The sequence below is a fragment of the Tigriopus californicus genome, chromosome 10 (assembly GCF_007210705.1).
Source record: "Tigriopus californicus strain San Diego chromosome 10, Tcal_SD_v2.1, whole genome shotgun sequence".
Lineage (NCBI taxonomy): Eukaryota > Metazoa > Arthropoda > Copepoda > Harpacticoida > Harpacticidae > Tigriopus > Tigriopus californicus.
The window spans coordinates 11,750,539-11,768,715 of NC_081449.1; the positions used below are offsets into that span (position 1 = coordinate 11,750,539).

General features: G+C 44.2%; 2 protein-coding genes across 4 annotated transcripts; one reads left to right on the forward strand and one right to left on the reverse strand.

Annotated features, from left to right (window-relative positions):
* The first annotated feature begins 654 nt into the window (after positions 1 to 654).
* Positions 655 to 6,078, forward strand: LOC131888969 (uncharacterized). Its single transcript, XM_059237940.1, is given in 1 exon segment — positions 655 to 6,078. A coding segment is annotated over 1 exon segment (4,650 nt). The 5' UTR covers positions 655 to 1,247; the 3' UTR covers positions 5,898 to 6,078.
* A 1,568-nt stretch (positions 6,079 to 7,646) lies between these two features.
* LOC131889046 (uncharacterized) lies at positions 7,647 to 11,806 on the reverse strand. Of its 3 annotated transcripts, none has more exons than XR_009374168.1 (6): positions 11,369 to 11,806; positions 11,253 to 11,310; positions 11,024 to 11,166; positions 9,932 to 10,830; positions 9,701 to 9,866; positions 7,707 to 7,943 (listed from the first exon to the last, which is right to left on the reverse strand). XR_009374168.1 is itself a non-coding variant. In XM_059238036.1 (5 exons), exons 1-5 carry the CDS (start codon positions 11,737 to 11,739, stop codon positions 7,762 to 7,764), a joined length of 1,653 nt encoding a protein of 550 aa, XP_059094019.1. In that variant the 5' UTR covers positions 11,740 to 11,800; the 3' UTR covers positions 7,647 to 7,761. The 3 variants fall into 3 exon arrangements, 1 of the variants encoding a protein (XP_059094019.1); XR_009374167.1 differs by having other exon boundaries at positions 9,701 to 9,869; XM_059238036.1 differs by lacking the exon at positions 9,701 to 9,866 and having other exon boundaries at positions 7,647 to 7,943; positions 11,369 to 11,800.
* Between the last annotated feature and the right edge of the window lie 6,371 nt (positions 11,807 to 18,177).

The window sequence follows — 18,177 nt, forward strand, 5'->3', positions numbered from 1 at the left end:
AAATAATGATTTGTTGCCATTATATTGCTTTACTCAACAATTTGGAGCAGACACATGACACCATTTAATCGTTCAGGAAAAAAGGCACTTTTTTTTTGTCCAAGAGGCAACAAAACATCATTCTCATGAAACACGTGGCACCGAGTCTACTAATATTTGAGACACGCTGTGCACCGAATGAGATCCCTCTTCAAAGATATGAGGTCAATTATTCGATGGCTTGGCTTTGTAACTGTTCTCCCGGAATTTGTTCTGTTAAATCTTCACCATCCCTCATTAGGCTCGGCCACATTCACAACAGATTGTACATCCATCCGGAGTGGAGAGGTATTTACATGCAGTTGGTAGAAAACTCACCGTCTGTTATACCTCCATCCAGGATTGATTCCGCTGGTGTAAATCCAGAAGCACTACCGCCCAAGCTAGAACACAAAAATTCATTTACCGGAAAAGCGCCCGCCTAGCGCTCCGTTCGAATCTGTCCGAGTTTTTGCCTCGCGTGAACGTTTAGAGGGCGAGAAATCCGCCAAAGACCCATCATCATGATCGTCCAGGAATCTACCACCATGAGACGTTCAGTTTCAGATCAGATTGAAGGCCGTGAAGGTGCAGGAGAGACGCAAAGTTGTCTCTGAAAAATCAGGTGTTGGACGAGACTGCTGCTTTGCTTGCGGCAAAGTCCACAAGTGTTCTTTATTTCACTGATGGTATGAATGAACACTGGGTCTCCCCCATCCCAGAGAAACCGTGACAAAAAGACAGGGTTACGTTCAACGAGGGAAAAAAACAGTGACTTGAACGACGCACTGGAGCGGAAGAACTAACATTGTTTGAGTTTGTTTATTGTTCAATTGAATGACTATCATTAGAGGAATGTGTGAGTGAAGGGTGTGTCATGGAGCCGTAGTCTGTGATGATGAGCCAATTTTTCCGAGCAATTATCAAATCTAGTGCCTTGAGACCTTCTCCAGGAGATTTGATAGCGTCCTAGAAACATCCTCTCTCCCTGCAGCTGCATCATCCCAGCTCTGTCAATCGTAATCAGCGTGAACAGTCCCTTTCATCATTCTCGAACTCGGAGCGATGCCTGGACTTGAAGTGTAGTAGACTCCTTTTTTTCGCGATAACGATTGCGGTTGAAGTGAGTAAAATTGACAGATGAGCAAAGTGGTCAAATAGATTCGTTCTGAAAGAGGAGAAAACGCTCTTTGTCGTTGTTCCCACCCTCTGCATTGCCAACTCTCACCATGTCGGATTTGGACATTTCAAGTGCAATTTCGAGCCATCGGCATCATCGCCGAAGACGCTCCAAGTCTCCAACCCCTGAAACAGAGGGCTCAGAATCGTCCAAGAGCTCGAAGAGGCGGTCTTCTTCGTCTTCCAAGAGAACGCCCAAGAGCATCCTGAAGAACTCCAACCCCCATGCTCCCTACAAAAGTGAACCCCAGACCATCGAAGAGCTAGTGGAACGAGAACGCCCCCGTTCAACCTCATCTGGATCCCATCATCGCCATCACAAGTCGTCCAAAAGTGGAGATTCGGACACGGGTTCCACCCATCGTCACAAGACCAGACGTCGGAAAGAGGGATCCGTTGAAGATGTTCGAGACGAGGAGGTGAGTGGACGGAAAAGCCACCACCGACATCACGGGTCTCGATCCAAGAGCAGCGGAAGCCATCATCATAAATCTGGGGGCGACTCTGGAGGCGAGGACACCATAGCTCGTCGTCACCATCGACGCCACCATAAAAGAGCTGCTAGTAGTCCGAGCTCTGCCGATCAACCGGAAGTAGCGGAGAGTTTTGACACGGTTGATGGGCCTACAGATAATGACAAGTCGAATGATAGGAGCCATGAGAGTGCTCTCCATGCAAATATCTATGACCAACCAAAGGTTCCAGCCGTGAAATGCTCTAGTAATCAGAGAGATTCACCTGAGCGCCACGGAGAGCGCGAAGTGGACTCGAATACGTACACAAAGGAGGAAGTCAATCGGATTTACAAAGCCATAGTTAAAGCGGCCGAACATTCATCCAAGGCTGGGGACAGTTTTGAACCGACTTTTTACGAGAACGTGTCCACTAAGTCGAGCTCTGGATCCCACTCTGCATTGATTACCGATGATTCCCAGTTGACCCATGGGTACACCAAAGGTCTTGGAAAAGTGTGCGGTGATGACGATGTTCTGTATGATGTGCCACGGTCCAAGCAAAAAGTGGCCAGAAAGCTGCTACCCGAGGAAATCGACGAATTCCGGAATAAATGCGATGATCGCAAGATCGACAGCTTGGACGACGAGGCCATCTATCAGAACGACGGGATAGGGCTGGAAAATTATGATATTCCACGCAGAAATCAAGTTGAGGAGCTGAGTGATTTCATGTCCCAAGAATACGATACTCCTAAGATCAGAGACAGTCTGAGCACAATCGAGGAAGAGCATCAAGATTACGACATTCCCAAGCAATCGTTTGTGCAAACTCGAACGGAGGTCCCGTCTCCGTTGAATGGTGATGGAAGCAGTGGTCGTGGATCCGCCGAAGACCTTTACGAGAACCAGACCTACTCGGTTCCAAAACACAATTCCTCTTCAACCCAATCCCATTCCACAAACATGTATCCCAACGAGAAGAACCATCATTATTGCGATTTCTCTTCCCAAAATGATGACCGCAGCTCTGGATATCGCAGCTCATCGTCGCCCTCCATTCAATCTGAGGAGCTCTACGTAAATGAATCAGCCATAGCTTCCATGGAAGATCTTGATTCCGTGGGATCTTCCCACAAACACTCGTCCCCCGAGCCAATATCGTCCACGCCACAAGTGAGAGACATTGCCATCGAAACCACTTTGGAGCGACATGTCGATCACAAGAAACCCAGATCCGACACCATCGGCCGAAGGGAAATGGCCAGGGAGAAAGAACGAGCCAAGGCAGAGGAGATCGAGCGAGAAATCAGACGAAAGAGAGAAGAGGCCGCTCAAAAGGCGGCAGCGGCCCAACAGAAAACGCCTCAGCACCAATCGTCCAATCATCCTCAGGATCCCTCGCCTTCTTCTGAGGAAACGGTGGAACATGGTGTGAACTTTGAAGAGTTTGATTTCGATGAGGTGGAGAAGCGAAATTATGGACCCAGGAAGGTCGAGCCGCCCATGCCGCCGCCCCCTCCCCCAGCGACTATTGCAGTTCACAAGCAGTCCAAGACCATGCTCAAACTGGAACGGGAGCACGCCACCGAAATCGCCAATAACTTCAACGAGGGGTTGAAGATCCCGAGCAAGTTTGTTCCCATAGTTAATAGTCAAAAGTTTCAACAGGAGAGGATGACCAAAAAGCCCTCGTCTGTCTTCTCATCCTCTGAGAGTGATCGCGAAGAACCCATCCGACGACTCCAAAGCACATTATCATCGTCGTTATCTTCTCCTATTAAGAAGACATCTTCATCAGATGTGCATCCCGTTCAATCTGATTCCAATGATAAGACGGCCGAGAGAAAGAGGCAACAGCAGAGAGATCGTTCGGTTGACGTTTATCATGAGACAGTCCGACAAAGAGCAACTTCATCACGACCTATGGCTGAGAAAATCCTCTCGAAAGATATGTTTAGCCCTCCTGTAGCTTCTATGGCTTCTCCCATTCAAAAGTCTGTTGTCCATGCCGAATCTCAACCCCTAGTAATGGACTTTGCCGCAGTTTCCACCATTAAAAAGAGTCAAAAGAAGACAAGGGCGCCAATCAGACCCACAGAACCAGCACCACCACCGCCCAAACCCGTGTGCGACTCGTCGTCCCCAAAGAGCTCTTCATCTCCACCGTTGGCATTGACACCTACCGATGCAACGGACGAGGACGACATGCCCTCTGTCCGACAACTTCGATCCAAGTTCGAATTGGACGGCGAGGGTGTCGAGGACCAGAACCAGAGTGGGTCATTGGGGAGTAACGGGTTATCCTCGCCGAAGAAGTCGTTTCTGGTGATGGCGAGTCTGACAAGAAGGGGCGCGGTCATGATGAGCAAGACTCTTCAACAAAAAGAAGAAAAGTACAGGAAGCAGCAGCAGCAGCAGCAGCAGAATCATCACCATGGCCAGCACGATGCTGATATCAAGGCCCAGTCACTGAACAAGTCGATTCAAGGGGGGAACAATGGCTCACCAATTAGCGGCTCACACCCAGGGTTGAATGAACACGCTGAGAAGTTGGGACTGGTCAATTCCCACGACCAAAATAGAGCAACTTTTCGTTTGGCCAATGTGCCTGCTGACTCTCTCAACTCGGAGCTGCTTGGTAAGCAGGACCGGGAAGAGGTGGTTCTCAATGGTCATTGGAACCCGGTTGCAATCGTCAATCGACTCTATCAAATGCTCCAAGTGGACGACAACGAGGTGGAGAAGAACTCGGCTGATGCAGCTCATATCGAGGGATTTCTCGAGCGACTACCGACGGGCAAGAAGAAGTCCACCATTTGGAACTCGTGGAAGAAGCAATACTTCGTTGCCAAGAAAGGCATTTTGTACAGTTACGCGGACGACACCTGCTCGTCGCCATTGGAAGTCCTGGAGCTTTTCGGTGGCAAGGTCGAATATATTGACTCGAAAATGCTTGGCGTTCATGACCGAAGAGGTCACTACTTGGCCGTCAGATGCCCCTCAGATAAGCAAGCCCTCAAGTGGGAGACGGCCATTAATGCCCATATCAATCAAGATTTCTCCAAGACCTTTGTCACGCCCTCACCCATTCCGAAATCCCTCTCGTACTATACTCAGATCTTGGTGGTTGACATTGGCGGTGCCTCGGTCCGAGCAGGCGTGGCCTCCAAGGTGCCCTCATTGCCACAACTCTTCTTCCCGTGCGTGATGGCCGTTGATCACCACCAGGAGTGTTCCAAGTACTTCGGCATGGACGCCTTTGCCAAAGAGATTCGATCCCGATCAAAGCTATCCCATCCAATGGTGCCAACCCACAATGTGGACAAGTACACGGTGGATCAGACCGCCCTTCAGGGCATCTTTGAGAAGATTTTCAAAGATCTAGCTCTCGAACCCAATGACTTTGAAATCCAGTTAAGTGTGCCTCGTTCCTTCAACGAGCGAACGAAGCATTCAATCGCTGGCATGCTTTTCGAGGAATTCGGGGTGAGGTCTGTCAACATGGCTCACCAAACCACCTTCGCCTTTTATGCCTACAATGCCAAGAGTGGTATTATGGTGGACTTGGGGGAAAGAATGGACATTGTTCCCATTGTGGATGGCTACAAGCTACAAGCTGGAGTATCCAGGTCACCGGTCGGAGGCAAAGAATTGCGGTCAAAATTGCAGCATTACCTCTTGGGCAGGAACTACTCGCTTACATCATTCATCGATTCCTATGTTACGAGGTTTGCCATCGAGAACTTGGCGTACATGTCCCGGAACTTTGACTTGGAGCTCGAGAAGTATTCCGACGACCCCGAGACGATTGATGCATCCATCGAAGTGGCTCCTGGCCATTGCCACGATGCTCCAGTTCGCACCCTCGAGATTGGCAGCGAACGATTCGAAGCGTGAGAGGGGCTCTTCAAACCTGAGTTGTGGGGTCTGGATCAGGCCGGGGTCCACGTTCTGGTTCACAAGGCTATCAAAGAGTGCGGCATGGATGTACGCAAAGAGATGACTCAGAGTATCTTTCTCTCCGGGGGTCTGACTTTGATCCCAGGATTCCGGAAGCGATTGGAACTTGAGATCGAGAAGCTCACCCCGGTCAAGCCCCGCGTGCACGCCTCTCCATACCGTTACCATGCAGCCTACTTGGGGGCTTGTGTTCACGCCCTCGGTGATGCTTTCAGAGAGACCAAAATCACTCTAGCGGAATGGACCCAATCATCCCGGAACGCTGATCTATTTGGGACATTGTGATTTGGTTTCCGTGATATTTAGTCAGTGAAGTATTTATGAGAGATCAATCTGCTTGTGCAATATCATAGAGCATCCTTCCTTCTTTTTGATGTACATACAAAATATACGTAGTTGTCATGTGATACGCTGATTCATTACATTCAAAGAATTACCTTAAATAAATACACCATCGTCGAACCGCTCTTAAATCATTCCTTCTTGAAGGGTCAATGCTCAACTGGACCGTCAATTTGCCAAAGAACAATGAGAGTTCATTTCGCAACCACCTTAATGAATATCAAGGCCCTGTCTTGATATATCACCGGCACTAACCCATGATTAATGACTTGAAATTTGAAATCCAGTACAACGAAGGGGTTTCAAAATTGTCGATGTCATTCTTGGAAATGATTATGCCATTTTGATAAGGCTCAAGTGTCTCGAGAAATGCACGATCTCCGTCTTTGATTGGAGCGAAAGACGATCGAGACAGGAATTCTGCAATCCCCTTCTCGAATCTGGAGGTTATATTTGTTTCCAACACATCATTTGCAACCTTGACGGAAGAGACACCATGCAGACTTAAGGGCTTGGAATGATGTCTTCCAGTCAATTAAAAATCGAGCCCTCCCCGTTATTCTGAAGCAAGGAAAAGATGACAGCTCCTTATTATTTCCGTTATGCAATGTGTTTTTTTCTTCCACAATCTGACACCCCTCCTCTCTTCACAAGTCAGTTTGGCCCTGACGTGAATGCCATAGGAGTTCTCACATCAAATGAAGACCTTTTTTTGCCTTCCCAAATGAATCAACGCCTTAAGGGGGAGTGTCCTTATAACTTCTTGTCCTGGTTTTCGAGATCCGGACAAATTGATTGCTAATTAGGCGATTCCACGCGATATTGAACATCTGCTTGAGATGATCAACCATGGTGGCAAACCGGCAGTGAAAGTGACCATTATTCAGGAACCATGTGTGACAAGAAAATGGGGACCCCATAATTCACGCTCGTTTTCTCCCGCTTTTTATTTGCTTTGAAAGGTTTACTCGATGGCTTGTTGCCCTCGTCAAGACTTCACTTTCTCTCTCGACGGCCAGAATGTGCATTTTTATACCCAACCAAAGCGTACATACCCGTTATATTGGGCGATCTGGGTCTTCAGAACGTCGTACAGAACGATACGTAAACGAAATTGACATCCTAATCATGGCTCGCCCTGATAGTCAAGAACGTTGGAAAATACAGCTATGTTGATGCTGTCGGCAACGGGGCTCAGGAGATCCTAGTTTCCTGGCCTCATTTCATTCGTTTCGTGTCCCTTTTGATTCGTTTGGTCTCTTTCTTTCTCTCACATATACTGTATGTATTGTGTGTGTGTGTGTGTGTGTGTGTGTGTGTATGAAGAAGTACGATCATCAATAGCTTCATTGGACGAAACCATCGTCGTCAGCTTGGTTGTCTTGGTTGCCGTCGTCTTTTTCTTCTTCTTCTTCTTCTTCTTCTTCTTCTTCTTCTTCTTCATTTTCTTTGTCGTTGGTTTGTTGCCGTTAGACCGTTAGTTAGAAAGTGAATGAAGAGGAGACCAAGAAAGGAAAACTAACTTGGCATATTTCTCACCAACTACCTTTTTGCACCATCCAATTTCAAATTCGATGGCCTTGGAGATTGTCGTATTCCATCTCCTTTATACTTGACACTTTATTACAGTCCACTTAAAAAAAAATTCTGACAGTAACGAGTCGTCATGTTACGAGTAGAACACCCTTGGAATTTACCGAACCTCTCGGCATTTATAAATACGGAAGATTTTCGCACAACATTTAGGATTGCTAAGGTTTAGCATAATAACACACAATATGTATTTGCATTTCATCTCGTGTGTCTATTAGCAGTTGCCATCTTTGATGTTCTCATAAAGCCAATCTAGGTGGCTTGTAGTCCGAGTGAAAATGCCAGGTTGATTGAAGTTACCACATCCGATGCCACGGCTCACGGTGCCTATGATATAGGCCCGTAAATTAGATCCATCCACCCGTTCCCAACGAATCAACGGACCTCCACTATCACCTAAGAGAGAGTGCTGCATTTTAAATTTCTTCCAAATTCTACCTGAACTTTTGAGTCACTCGAGAAAACGGACCTCTTCCACAGCTTCTAATACTCCTCATAGTTTAATGAGAAAATTGGTGGAATTCAAACTGTACAGCCTCTTGTGAACAGGGAGCCAATTTTTGAGTTGGTCATGGTATTTTGCTTGCAACTGACCAATTTGGCAGAAATCACAATCTTCCCATGCAATGCTCATTTTGCCCAGCTTCTTTGGTCATACCGTTGTTAATGCGAAAAATGGCGAGACTGAGACTAAAATCCCAAAAGCCGGTTGAGGCCGTTGAGGCCCTCAGCTGATTTCAATGTGGTCGGCCCATTTATGGGGTTGAAAAAAGAGTGGGACACGATCAGCGTGGCCAGCACTATTTCGCATGAGTTTCAAAGATCTAGCAAGATCGACCATCACATGTCGTCAGCTGGCTTGGTAATCGAGAAAACGGACCACGAATGAGTGAGAGAAATTCAGAAAACCACGTTCATTCCCTGAGCGCAACAGACGGTGGAGCAAGGAGGCATACATACTACCTACTCTACTGCACGTCCAATCTAACCGTCTTCTTCGTTTGTACTCGTAGTACAGGAGTTGGTCGGTCTTTGTGGTGGTACTGGTAGAGGTTTGGGATAAAACAACAGTGAACTTGTTGGTGCTTGCTTGCGTCTGAATTGACGATCAATCTATCTGGTACCAAGTCAGACCAACTGAAGAGGCCAGAGAGGAAATCGCTATGCACAGTTAGACATGCTTTGACCTGTATCCATTTTTGTTCAATGCAACTGATTTGGAACAGAACTTTTCGCCTTCAACCTTCTTTATATCAATACTTAATGAGTTGTCTTTTCCACGCATGGAACGGTAAGTTAGACAAAAGAATCTGTTTGATGAGGAGACCTCATCAAACAGATGAGGTCTCCTCCTCATGCATTTGAGTCTAGCATTCGATGTTATTGCCCTCCCCCTTTCCCACACCAAAGTTTGGCTCCAATTGGTGGCAGGCGATTCAAAGAGACAGATGATTGATCGGGAATTTAGGGACTCTGTGAACTGAGCACTCGTGTTGTCAGTTGTTTCCTAAAAAATCCCAATTGTATCCAGAAACGGAGAGGTTCCATTGAACTCGATGTAAATTACTTGTACTTTGCCCACACTGAATGGTTTAGTGAACAAGAAGGCCATTACTTGACAAATAACACCATTGCAATTGAAGGTTTTTTGTGTGAATGTTGCGGGAAGATCACCAAATGAGGAACCAATCAATAGCTCCCAATGATGAAAAATGACTAGACAAAAGCAGCCAAACTTATTCTTAGCGGATGGGGAAGACAGAGAAAACATTGTGATGGTTCCAAACAAGGGGATTGTAAGTCATCTCACAATGATCAGGGAGTTCCTGGTCAGCTCCCATCCAGGTGCACTTCCGTTCGTTTGGTCGAGTTTGGCAATAAAGTTTTGTGTGAGACAATTAAAAGTGCCAACAATTTGGATCTTTTTCACGAATTGAACAAACAGCCTTAGCTTTTGCACAACACGCACATTGATTGTTTCAAAACAGGCATCTTATGATTTGCAGCGTTTTCCCGGTTTCAAGGCGGCCGAAAACGTTTGTTAAACCTTCTGCCTTTGTTGCAATTGTGTTTTATGTTTAAATCCAGGTTTTCTTGACAGCGCCGGTAAAATGCGATTCATTAACCCAAAGTGCTTTGCATCATGAACTCACGTGTGCTTTCCTCACAACTTCATAACTGACCAAGCAAATATGGTGAATGAAAATGAACAATAGAGTTGATGTTAAAGCCACCGCACATTGGTGCCAATTAGAAATTGGTAATCTTGCAACCCAGTTGCGACACTTATGATTACACCAATGCACGTTAATCCGGCACCTGCTTTAAAGACATCGTAATTTGAACGTGTATGTTTGGACCAATGAGGGGGGTTCAAGCTTTACCTTGACAAGAGTCCGTGCCTCCCAAATAAAAATCGTGGTCATCATCGGCAAGGCCAAGCTTGTTCTGAAATTTGGCTTCCTCCTTGAATTTCATGCCTCGTCCACTTTCGACCCGCCGGAATTGGTACACCAGGTCGAAGTTCTTCTTCCGACCCGTGCAGATTTCTGAGCTGGCATTCACCTCTAAACTGGCGCCAAACGTTTGGCACTCCTCCGGGGTCAAGATGTCTAGCGCCGTTTCTTGTAAACGCTGAGCATTAGTTTGACCCCTGGCATTTTCGCACCATTGATTGCACCACCCCCAGTTCTGATCCAGTTGCGGGCGGCTAAATTCGGTGGTTGTATTGAGCTCGGTTCCACTAAGAAACTTGTCGCAGTATCCCTCTTGTCCTGGATTCAAATTTCCCGAGTAGCACGTGCCACACCAGCCGAAGCGAGAGGTGCGATCATTGGGCATATAACACGTGGTTCGCTCGGCTCTTCCAGCTGCGTCGTCCCAATAGAAGATGGAAAAAGTGCCCTCCTGACCCATTTGGATCCTCCCGCGGGACCCTACGCGTGAGTGCCATCGAAGGAATTGCTGACAGACGGGATTGTCGTGACTGGGTGGTGGCATTTGAGCGCATTGATGGTGTACCATGCCTTGGTAAACAAACGGGAACTTGCACATGGTGTGAGGACTCGGACCTTGGTCGTTGGTATCGCATTGCGAATACACCGCACCCCAACCGGCCACGAACGCCTGGAGCTTTTGGTCTCGATTCGAGATGTCGGGGAAGTCATTGGCAATGGGAATACAAATGGGAAAAACACTCGCAGAAAAGACAACATCTCGATCCAACTTGGCTAATGCCAAGTCCGGTGAAAATGTCTTGCCAAAATACCAGCCGGCTCTGATCCTGCACAAAAAAAAGATCAAAGCGAATCATCATATCAGGTGGTGTCGCGAAAATGACAACTCTTTTCCCACTATCTTCTCATTCTATTTCTGAACTAGCATATGGTGTATTATCTTATCCAAGATACATCACGTTGTGGGAGCAAAATAAAATACTTAACTGTCTCCGATCCGTGACCCGCTCATCAACTTACTTGGCAGAAATAACCCGGTAGATTTGGTCCCTATTTCTTCCCTTCGTTCGCAAGGGGCTCCCATTGATCCCGAGGAAAACCACCACTGTCTGGGTGAGATCATAGGTCGGCTGATGAGTGGGCAATCCGTCGGTCATTTGCTCCTGCAATCGTAGGTGACCATCAAAATATCGAGATCAAGAGATCAAGAGATCAAGAGATCATGTTGCTCTACGAATACCATCCTCACCTCACAAATGGCTCCTCCTGATTGTCGACAGAAGCAGTGAGCCGCAGTCAGAATGTATCTGTGAAATGTCGTTGGCAATTTACAGTTCAATCTAATCAAGAGACACAATTGGCAACCTTTTGTTGAGAAGGGCTCCTCCACAGGATGCGCCAGAAATGCTGAGCAAAGCCAACCAAGGACGATCCGCCGCATCGTAGCCATTCACAATTCTGGTATCCGAATCGCTGATATTGGACGCTTCTGACAAACCCCCATTGAGATCATAATAGGGATCGTATTCGGCCCCACGTGGTATCGCCTCGGAAGGAAATTGATCCTCCTCGTACGAGTATAGATCGAGTTCGTCTTCTAGTGCAAATCTCTTAGGGCGACCGTGCGGGGATTGGACTCGACCACAAGTCTGATGACATTGGTTCAAAGTGGGCACAAAGGCCGAGAGAAGTCTAGCCAGAGACAGGAGAACGAGATTCCGTAGGAAACGCTCCATGATCGAAATGTCCCATCAATCACGGATGACTCAATTCGTGTTGAAATGAAAACACATGCTTCCAAGAAATTGATGGATGGACGAGTAAACGAACGAAGGAAGAAGGAGGAGGCATTGAATTGCATAAAAGGCTGTCGAACACGATCACGAGATCAAAGGAGGGGGAGAAACCGACCTCGTTTATTGGCTAACGTCAATTGCGCCGTTTTGGTCAAAGGACACTTTCTACGAAGGCTTTTTTTTCACCCTGGATGATGAATGATTTCACTCTTCTGCATCTAAATTAGCAGAGACATCATGGATCTCAATTTGAATAGAATCCAATGACTGGGAAGAAAAAAAAGAGATATCACTCGGCATGAACCGCACGCACATTTATTTGTCCTTCCAATTTCACTTTGCGACAAACAACCGTAAAGGATAGCCATGCGTCAGGCAGTTCCCTTTCCAGGTGGACAGTGGTCCATTATCAATGCAAATTGCCATCGCAGAATTGATGCTTTTCAGCGTGCCAGGCGTAAAATTTGGCCCCTTTATAACCTTGATTGAGGCTCTTGGTCGTTTGGTTGATGGTCAAGACATATTTGATGTTTGATCGCCAAGTGCATTTAATGGCCAGTTCAAGTAACTCCTAATTAGTTCATCATGACAAAACTCCTCAAGGTCTTGGCATCGTGACGGAGGGCCATCAATTTGTCCAAATGAAAAACCTGCAACAACAACAACAACTACTACTACTACCACTACAGTCTACAGTCTACAGTACAATGATCAATCTCAGCAAGACAATGACGATGACGTTGGATATGCAGGGGTTGTCCATTTTTCCCAAGCTTGCCTGACTCCACGAATGACCGTGGACACGAATGAAGTGCACATGGCATCAGCATTGTTGTTGGGCTTGGAACGGATCGGGAAGCGGGTAATTGGAGGAAAATCCACTGAGCACACATTAATTTGAACGTTCAAAAAAGTGCAACAGAGAATTGGCCCAGGTGGGCCCTGGGTTCGAGATCGACGACGAAGTCGACAACAGCTTTGAAATGAAGACATGGACGTAGTTCAAGAATCAAGAGGCCCGTTCGTAGAGAGAAACAGCACCCTTGGCCATCCACCTGAACAACAACAGATTGGACTCGAAGGGCTAGTAGCTCCATAAACGTACGACATACTTTGTTACTCTCTAACACACTCACGCAGGGTTTTTCGGGGGGGGCATGAAATCAGATGGTCGCACAATGTGATGATTACTTACGTTTTAGTTTCTTCTATCTTGTCAGTGCCTTTATCTGTCAACCCGATGTTCGCTGGTGCAAGTTCAAATTGAGATTTAGTTGGCTATTTCTCAGTTGGAGGGAGGGAGGCTCCTGGATAACGTTACTCATGTCGGGACCTGCGCTCCTGATACTTAGTCTAAACAGAAAATGTTGTGATTCCTTTGGGCCTTTTGTATTGATTGAAATCTTGGAACACTTCAATGAAGGGGAATATATCCGGGGGATTCGATTTCGTGATTCGGGAAAGGGCGTGTTGAATAGAAAAAGATTCTCATCGCGGAACTAGAGAGTGGGGGTGTTTGATAAAATGTAACAGAATTGGTTACCATTGGATAATGAGGGTTTGATAATGCATTCGCTTGGCAATGATTTTGATTGGAATCATACCTACAGACATGTCACAGTGTGTGAACATATTTCTTTTTCTTTAAGATTTTTTTATTCGTCTCTACGGGAAATTGTGAACGAGACTGGGGAGAAATCCTTTTAGAAGAAGCAACTAGGGTTCTAAACGAGGAACCTCTAGCTTTCAAGTCAATAATTTCATGTAACTGCTTCGTCACAATTTCTAAATGAGGGAGAAATTAATCACTCTTTCAGCGAAATGTTGGTGTGCTCAAAACCTTGTCTGCATTCTAAGCTTTCTTCTCTGCAACTCATCGAAAATTTCGATGTGGGCAACTAGAACAAAATTTATGTCTTATTACAAGGGATTTGTGAACAGTTTGGGATTGTGGTCAAAATCGTTGTTGTTAAGTTACGAAATCAGCCAAAATAAGTTTAAAACGGGTGAATAGTTTTTTACTTGTTTTAATATTCAAGTATTAGTGTGGAAATTAAAATAAAAATTGCTTGATTAATATTTTCCATTATGATCTTGCTCTTTGGGCTCAGTGCAATCCTAGATCTATGCCCTCGGTCTGGTCTGTTGTAAAGGAATTAGCTGTTCTTCTCTTACCAACGGTTTGAGGATGAACATCAAAAGGCTCACTTCCTTGGGTCTCTAACCGGTCTTCAGCGGGCCCTTAGTTTTGGTTCTGATATCATGCAAGATTGCTCTCAGTTTCATTTTAGAACATTGTTTTGGCGGCAAATGATGGGAATGTTACCATTGGCCTTTAGAATAAAATTAGATCATTTTCAGTTTGGCACTATTGTATGTGCTCAAGACTTCCTCTCAATGAAAGCGTGAGGTTCATGCAACCACCCTGTATTTCCCCTAAAATGCCGCTAAACATGACCAAAACCCTTCATTTTCCCCGAAAATCCTCTGTTTTTAGATTATTTTATGGTGAAAAATCATGACATAGTTTTTCTGCCCCAAAATGACCAAAATAGTTGAAAACATAATTTAACCTAAAAAGAATATCTCTCTGACCCTTACTTATTGCCGAACTAATTGTGACAAGCCAGTCAAAGCAAACAAAGCTAAATCCTGTTGCCAGTTTGTCATTATTTCATAAGTACAGAGATGTTCATAATTAGTCAAAATCCAGTTTTTCTCTCTATTGTCGAAAGAGCTCCGTGTTCAAGAGATAAAGCGAAATCAGTGAACTAAAACACTTGCCGAAAAGTTTTGGGTAGCCCAATTTTAAGCACTCCGTTGAACTTTGATTGGTAGAAACTCGCTTATATGTTAACTTCTTGAAAATGAATTATCTGTTTGACGTCAGTTATGCTAATTGGTAGATATCAGGGCTTTAGTTGTGGTTGAAGTGAACGAACGGATTGTAGTTCCCATTCATTTTGCAAAGTGAGTGCAGTAATTAATTACACAACCACACTTGTAAAAAGGTAATGGCTTTACGCGTTACTATTAGTTCTCCTAAAACCTAATCGGTCAATATTTCAGGGCTTTAGTCTCATTATGGCTATACTTGTACTAATCTGGGAAATGAAATGGGAATTCTTTTTACAAAATTGTCAAATGTAGATAAGAGAAATGCATCCCATTTGACAAATATTTGCAAAAAAAACAATAACTCTCAAGTAATCAAAAATTGAGCGAGAACGTAGGATCAGGGAGGATACAACGTTTTACCACCGGGGAGTACCCACAACACTTAGCAATTTTACACCAACCAGGAAAAAATCTCTTTTCAATTTCGCAGCAATATGTTCAAGAGCCTAAAAAAAGTAGGACCAAAAACGGATCGACGTAAATATTTGAGCCTATGATTTAAACTACAAACGTGTTGTTAAAAATTAGACATGAGTAGTTCAACAAATTGTCTTGATTTCCTTTCCTTCCAAATCGTCCCCACATGGTTAATAGACCTCAGACAAAAAACTGATGGAAATAGACAAAAAGGCTGTGAAAGGGTGATTTAAAAGTAGGTTTCAAGAAAGTCCTAATTGAAGAAAAATTTACGAATTAGTCCCCGAGAAACCAGCCACAGATGATAGAGACTTTATTTTTTTGCTCTGTTTTTGTTTCTCCACTGACTCGAAAGTTACTTTTTACCAGCTATTGCAACAAAATTGAAATTCCAAATGCAAAATTTGGCTTTTACAAGTGTTGAGTAAAAAGTGTCCTCTTGACTCTTAACTTGTTATATCTAAAACCTTTAGAATTTTTCTGATAAAGCTGACATAACTTAAGATTTAAAATTACTTGCCATTGTTATTCACATCTAAATTAATGATAATCAAAGCCAAACGTGACGAAGATGTCTTGATCAAGTTAACTTTTTCTATACCTGATTTTTCTAACATTGCGAAAAATGACAAAATTAACAGGAATAAATAGCTTTTCTCTTATTCCAGATTGCCAGGCCTACCTAACGTCTCTGGAATTGTAACTTGCCACTTCTTACTTTTATAAAGTGGGAGTTTAGTTAAATCGGGAATATGCTCTTTAAAAATACAATTGCTCTATTGACACAAAAATGTCACAATAAGCGAACTTTTAACGACAAAGCGTAAAAAGGTCATCAACTGTTCGAGTTTATTTTGGAGATGCATACCCCAAAACCGAAAAGATGAAAATCCTAGGCCTAGGAACTTTAATCTTGCCTTGGCAATTTTGATTTTATCCCGACTCAAGTATTGTATTTTTGCTAAGGGAGAAGCAAATAACATGTATTTCGCTTTGGGGATCGAAAAAGGAACTCGTAAGGAGGACTTGTTTTTGGGTCGTTAACAATTGAACCATCTTGAGATTGAGCGGGATGATTGTTGGAGTTGAGTTGGATTAGAGATTCATTTTCAAAAAGATGCAACGAGTTATTGTTATTACGTTATTGCTGATTTACTATCATCGAGAAATTCCAAGTCTTTTAACATATTTCATTGAGCTCCAGGTTTTTGCAGTTATTTTAAACAATTCGCATTCTCACTTACGTAGTAATCATACCTTCTCTGACTTTTTAGAATAGTCTTTCTTAATGTTCAATTCCTTATATTTATTTAATACAATTGTGAACTAGTTTTTGGACGATACAATAAGAAAGCTCATTAAACACATGCAATTTTTCCATCAATTTGTATGCGGATTACAATCCCAATATCGGTAAATGCTCACCCTACAAAAAACCTTCTGAAGATATCTCAAGGTTGCGCGATCTTAGAGCTCGATTTATCGACAGTATTCTCGCATAACCTTGCAAAATCTCAGGTAAAGCGGAACTAGTACATTTTTTTGGTTTGGTTTTCAGGGGCTTTTCTAACCGCTACAGGGAATGTAATCCCCAGTGCTATTAAGACGAAAGTTTATAATTTGTCTATTTTGTACCCCTTAATCTTTTATGATATTATTTGGTCGCCCAACGATTTTGAGTTGGCAGACAAAGCTGGTCCTTGTTTATGGGGACGTTTAGGGAAGCTCTGGCAGGTTCGTTTGTTTGCTGGTTCCAATGTCAGTGATGCAAGTTTGGGGCTTCAAACACGTTTTTGAGAAGCTGACCTTTCTTCACATTGCTATATGAGGAAAGATCAGCTTCGTTAAAACCAGTTTGAAACGCCATTTTTGCATCACTGACATTGGCAGGCAAGCTTGTTTGCTGGTACCGGCGCTTGCCTACATGTCCGAATAAGGTTGATCTGAAACTCTATTTAAAAATTTGTACAAGTCTAACTTGAAAGATGCAACCGGATCAACAAGGCCTACGTATTCGGACATTTAGGCAAGCGCTGGTACCAGCAAGCAAACTTGCCTGCCAATGCCAGTGATGCAAAATTGGCGTTTCAAACTGGTTTTAACGAGGCTGACCTTTCCTCATTATCAATGCGAACGATGGGCCAGCTTCTCAAAAACGTGTTTGAAGCCCCAAACTTGCATCACTGACATTGGAACCAGCAAACAAACGAACCTGTCAGAGCTTGCCTAAACGTCCCCATTCCCCACGAATATTAGAGGGAAGCAAATTAAACAATGAAGGAGCCCGAGAAAGAAGAGAAAGTAGAAATTTGAGTAGATAAATCTTCAGGTCAATGCATTGATGAAGTAAAGAGTCTGTCATTCCGCCAAGACCTTCAAATGTGCATATCTAATTTGCTCTTCCTAGGTGGTTGCGAAATTGAAACATAGGAACGAGAGGTATGTGGCTTACCAAAAATTTCATTAGCGATTACGGTTACGAGTGCTCCTATTTGTCCCGACTGGCTTTGCGGAACATTTGCAGTGCTTTTGCTAGAAAATTTATCATTATGTAGCCCTTTGAAAAAATGTTAAAAGATGAGAAGAAAACTTGCCCAAAGCTTCCAATGCCCCCCCTTTTCCGACTCTTTATCGATTTGTTTCCTACTTTTTTCACATTTTGGATTACTTTTAACCCTTTAGTCATTTGAGTCCTCATCTGTTTCCCTATTGGGGACATTTTTGGTTCTCTTTTTGGAAGAATATTTTTCGAGGTCTACTTTTGACTTTTAAAGTACGCACTGCTCGCTAAAAATTCACAGTGGTTTCAGATCGTCTGAACAAGAACTGGAAAGTGGTATCAAAATCAACCGGGCGTTTGGAAATCTGTTCAAGCAAGGAAAGGAGATGCCTTACTCAAAGATCGGCTGCGCATCTTAGTAGACGGTAGATATTCACCACTTTATTAAATAAGTCTCGTTTAGTTCTCTCCTTCGGAATGAATAATTCAATTTAAGATTCCATTTGGAACTCCTTTGAGCGTTTGAGAGAGTTGTCCTGGTTGGCAGAGGTTCAATGGTGGAA